At 56.2% G+C, this 4,057-nt stretch overlaps 1 protein-coding gene across 1 annotated transcript in view; it reads left to right on the forward strand.

The window, feature by feature from the left end:
• Nucleotides 1–580: 580 nt before the first annotated feature.
• Nucleotides 581–4,057, forward strand: part of SMARCD2 (SWI/SNF related BAF chromatin remodeling complex subunit D2) — a gene marked incomplete at its 5' end in the record, with an annotated part of 4,439 nt that continues 962 nt past the window's right edge. Inside the window, 10 exon segments of the mRNA XM_014587180.2 lie at nucleotides 581–765; nucleotides 956–998; nucleotides 1,107–1,229; nucleotides 2,014–2,169; nucleotides 2,537–2,632; nucleotides 2,770–2,871; nucleotides 3,032–3,193; nucleotides 3,361–3,458; nucleotides 3,638–3,773; nucleotides 3,920–4,042. Of these exon segments, the coding sequence (XP_014442666.1) occupies nucleotides 581–765; nucleotides 956–998; nucleotides 1,107–1,229; nucleotides 2,014–2,169; nucleotides 2,537–2,632; nucleotides 2,770–2,871; nucleotides 3,032–3,193; nucleotides 3,361–3,458; nucleotides 3,638–3,773; nucleotides 3,920–4,042 (1,224 nt within the window).

Consider the following 4,057-nt stretch of genomic DNA (forward strand, 5'->3'; position numbering starts at 1 on the left):
AGCTTGCCCCCCTTGGTGCTGCCGCCTGCTGGCTTGCCAGCCCACCGACTGCCCTTCCTCCGCCATGCTGCCAGCCTGGCCACGGGATGGCCGTCAGGGCTCTGCCCCAGTCAGCCTACTTGTGTCCTCCACCCTGCCTGACTGTGACACTGCCCCACACCCCCTTAAAATGCGGGAAGGAGAGGAAGAAGTGCTTTGTGGACTCACGCGAGGACCTCAAGAGTACCCCAGAGCCGTCTGGTCCCAGGGAATGGGGCACAGTGTGCCTCATGCCAGGTGGGGATGGGCCCTGAGAAGCCTCTCCAGGCCTTTCCCTCTGAGCAGTGCTCTCCTCCCCTGGGCTCTGGCAGGCCTCATTTGCTGGTGCGGCTGCCAGGGCGGTTGCAGGGGCGGGGCAGGTGTGGTTTACACTCTGCACTGAGGACCAGCCGCCCTTTGTTCCTGGCACTCCAGCGGGCTCTGCACTCTGCTGCGTGGAGCCAGGCTGCCCTGGCTGAGGTGGGAGATGGAGGGCATGGGCTATGGGCCTCGCAGGGCCCTGCCTCTGACCTGTGCACCCCTGTTGGCTCCCTTCTCCCAGCGGCCTGGCATGTCTCCAGGGAGCCGGATGCCCATGGCTGGTTTGCAGGTGGGACCCCCTGCTGGCTCCCCATTTGGCACAGCTGCTCCACTCCGACCTGGCATGCCACCCACCATGATGGATCCATTCCGAAAACGCCTGCTCGTGCCCCAGGCCCAGCCCCCGATGCCTGCCCAGCGCCGGGGGTAAGACCGCCCTGTCTTGCCCGTCTTACCTAGTCTTGCTGCAGTGGTAGCAGAGCTTCCGTCCTTCTACCTTAGGGGCTTCTGTGACTGAGGAGACTCCTGGCTTTCCCAGGGAAGGGGTCTGAGCAGTGTATTGGGGGGTGAGCATCCCTGGACCACTGATTTCTTAGATGGTTTTCTCTCCTCCCAGGTTAAAGAGGAGGAAGATGGCAGATAAGGTTCTACCTCAGCGAGTGAGTGTGCTGGGGGTGGCAGTCCATCTTCCCCAACCCCGGGGTAGGGGAGGAAGGAGCAAAGGGCCGGGGCTGCAGCCTAAGCACGCTAATTCCTTCTCCCTCCAGATTCGGGAGCTTGTCCCAGAGTCTCAGGCATACATGGATCTGCTGGCTTTTGAGCGAAAGCTGGACCAGACCATTGCTCGCAAGCGGATGGAGATCCAGGAGGCCATCAAAAAGCCTCTGACGGTATGTGCAGCCTGACCTCCCCAGGCCTGGATCAGATGTTTGTCTGTGTGGCTTTGTTTTCAGGGGCCGTGCAAAGGGTCTGCACGGGTGGGATTGGGGTTCTTCACATCGGGATGCCGCTCACTGCAGAGCACGACTCAACCAAATGTATTGGGGCCAGCGTGTTTTTTAGTGGCTATATTGTAGAACTGTCAGAAAACCACTTCCTACTAGTAAAGTACTTAGCATGGTACTGAGGCTATTAGTCCATGATTTCTTTCAGATATTTACACACATACTGTATGTGGATGCTGGGCCATGACTTAAAATGTTGATTTTTATGGTTTGCGAGCAGAAGTTTTGAAAGTCACTAGACTAGGGGGTAGATGAGAGGCAGTTCCTTTTTCTTTCCCCTTCTCTAGAGAAACCTCTCCTTTCCCTCGCTTTCTTCTTTTTAAACTGGTACTCTTGAACAGCTCCTGAGCAGCGCAGGCTTTCCAGGAGACTAGGATATTTGGGGTCGTGATGGGCTTTTGGATTTTCTTTAAAATGTGAGCCAGAGGCTTCTGACGGACTGGGTAGAGCCCTTGTGTGCCTGTGTGGGCACTGCCGGTGATGTGTGTTCCCCACAGCACTGTGAGTTCTCTGAAGGTCAGACCGAGGTTTACCTCTGATTTCCAGCATGACAAAGGGCCTGGCCCATAATGCTCACTTGTGTAGATTGCTGTGTGAGCTCACACGGGAAGATTGGGTGGCATTGTTTTCCAGCATGTTCGTCCACCTCTCATTATCTTTCTTTCTTTAGCAAAAGCGGAAGCTACGGATCTACATTTCCAATACGTTCAGTCCCAGCAAGGCAGATGGTGATAATGCAGGAACTGCAGGGACTCCTGGGGGAACACCAGCAGGGGACAAGGTGGCTTCCTGGGAGCTCCGAGTGGAGGGAAAACTGCTGGATGATGTGAGTTGGAGGACACGTCGGGAGGGGAGGAGGCCTGTGTGGGTTTAAGACTGAGGTCAGAAACCAGCACCATGGGAGAGGGCACAGCAGGGCACCAGTTGGTTTATTTGTGTGGTTATTATGAAGACTCCCCTGCAGGTGGCAGTCAAAGGCCTTGAGAAATCCCTCATTGGCCAGCAGTGGGGCAAGAGCCTGTTCACTGCCTCCAGTCTCTCACTTGCCTGTAGTTGGTCTGTGTCCTTTAGAGTCCAAGAACCTCAGTGTTCCGAGCTCCAGGGCTGAAAGGACACTCCTCTTTTCTGGGCTAGCATAGCTTTGGGTTCAAGAGCTCAGCAGCATCCTATCTCCTACCACTTTTCCTTCCCAGCCTAGCAAACAGAAGAGGAAGTTTTCTTCATTCTTTAAGAGCCTCGTTATTGAGCTGGACAAGGAACTGTATGGGCCTGACAACCACCTGGTGGAGGTGAGAATGGACCTGGGGCATGGTGAGAACAGGCTGCCCAAGGACACAGAGCACAGACAGGTGCAGAGAAATAGCCTCAGTCCCTTCGGGAGGCCTGTCCTTTTGCTGATACGCTCTGCCCCCCTTCTTCCTGCCAGTGGCACCGGATGCCCACCACCCAGGAGACAGATGGCTTCCAGGTGAAACGGCCTGGAGACCTCAATGTCAAGTGCACCCTCCTGCTCATGCTGGATCACCAGGTGACAGATACCCTGGGGCCATGTCTGGGATCATAGCCCACAGCAGCTCATCTAGGGGAGGGGAGGGGAGCAGGTTCCTGTAGATGCTTCCTGTCCCTGCCCTGTTGTGCTTGTTTTTACTCACAAGACTCTCTCCTCTGACCCCCCTGTCCATTCCCAGCCTCCCCAGTACAAACTGGACCCTCGACTGGCGAGGCTGCTGGGTGTGCACACACAGACCCGGGCTGCCATCATGCAGGCCCTCTGGCTTTACATCAAACACAACCAGCTACAGGATGGGCACGAACGCGAGTACATCAACTGCAACCGTTATTTCCGCCAGGTGGGCCAAACACCACCCTCCTCTCGTGGCCCCTGCCTTGCCTGCTGCTTGGGAGCTCCAGTGGGCTAGCTCGTGGCTAGTCTGCAGACTGCCACTCTCTTTGGTCCTGGGCTGGTCCCCTTCCTCTGTGCCCTCAAAGGCATCACAAGCTTTGGTGCTCTCTCCAGATCTTCAGCTGCGGCCGACTCCGTTTCTCTGAAATTCCCATGAAGCTGGCTGGGCTTCTGCAACATCCAGACCCCATCGTCATTAACCACGTCATCAGGTAAATGAAGGATGAGTGGAAAGGCTCTTCTAAGAGCACATCCACCTTTGACTTGATTGAAAGCCACGGAGAAGCAGCAAGTTGGTTTCTCGTACTCCGAATGGGCCCTAGCTTTGGCTCACGGGGATGGAGCAGGAGGAATATAGCTCTGTGCTTCCCTACCCGTATGCTGCCTGTAGCGTGGACCCTAACGACCAGAAGAAGACGGCCTGTTACGACATTGACGTGGAGGTGGACGACCCACTGAAGGCCCAGATGAGCAATTTTCTGGCCTCCACCACCAATCAGCAGGAGATTGCCTCCCTGGATGTCAAGGTGGGCCTGCTGTCCCCCCAGCATCCTCTGGGGCTTATGATTGGGTGGGCCAGCTCCTTGGGGATGAGATCTCTGACCCAGGCCTTTGGGCTTAGCCCTGGACGATAGGGGCAAGGGCTACTCTGACACGTACACTCCTTCCACAGATCCACGAGACCATTGAGTCCATCAACCAGCTGAAGACCCAGAGGGATTTCATGCTCAGCTTTAGCACCGACCCCCAGGACTTCATCCAGGAGTGGCTTCGTTCCCAACGCCGAGACCTCAAGGTATAGTCCTCCTTC

The sequence above is a fragment of the Tupaia chinensis genome, unplaced genomic scaffold (genome assembly GCF_000334495.1).
Source record: "Tupaia chinensis unplaced genomic scaffold, TupChi_1.0 Scaffold000187_1, whole genome shotgun sequence".
In the NCBI taxonomy this organism is placed as follows: domain Eukaryota; kingdom Metazoa; phylum Chordata; class Mammalia; order Scandentia; family Tupaiidae; genus Tupaia; species Tupaia belangeri.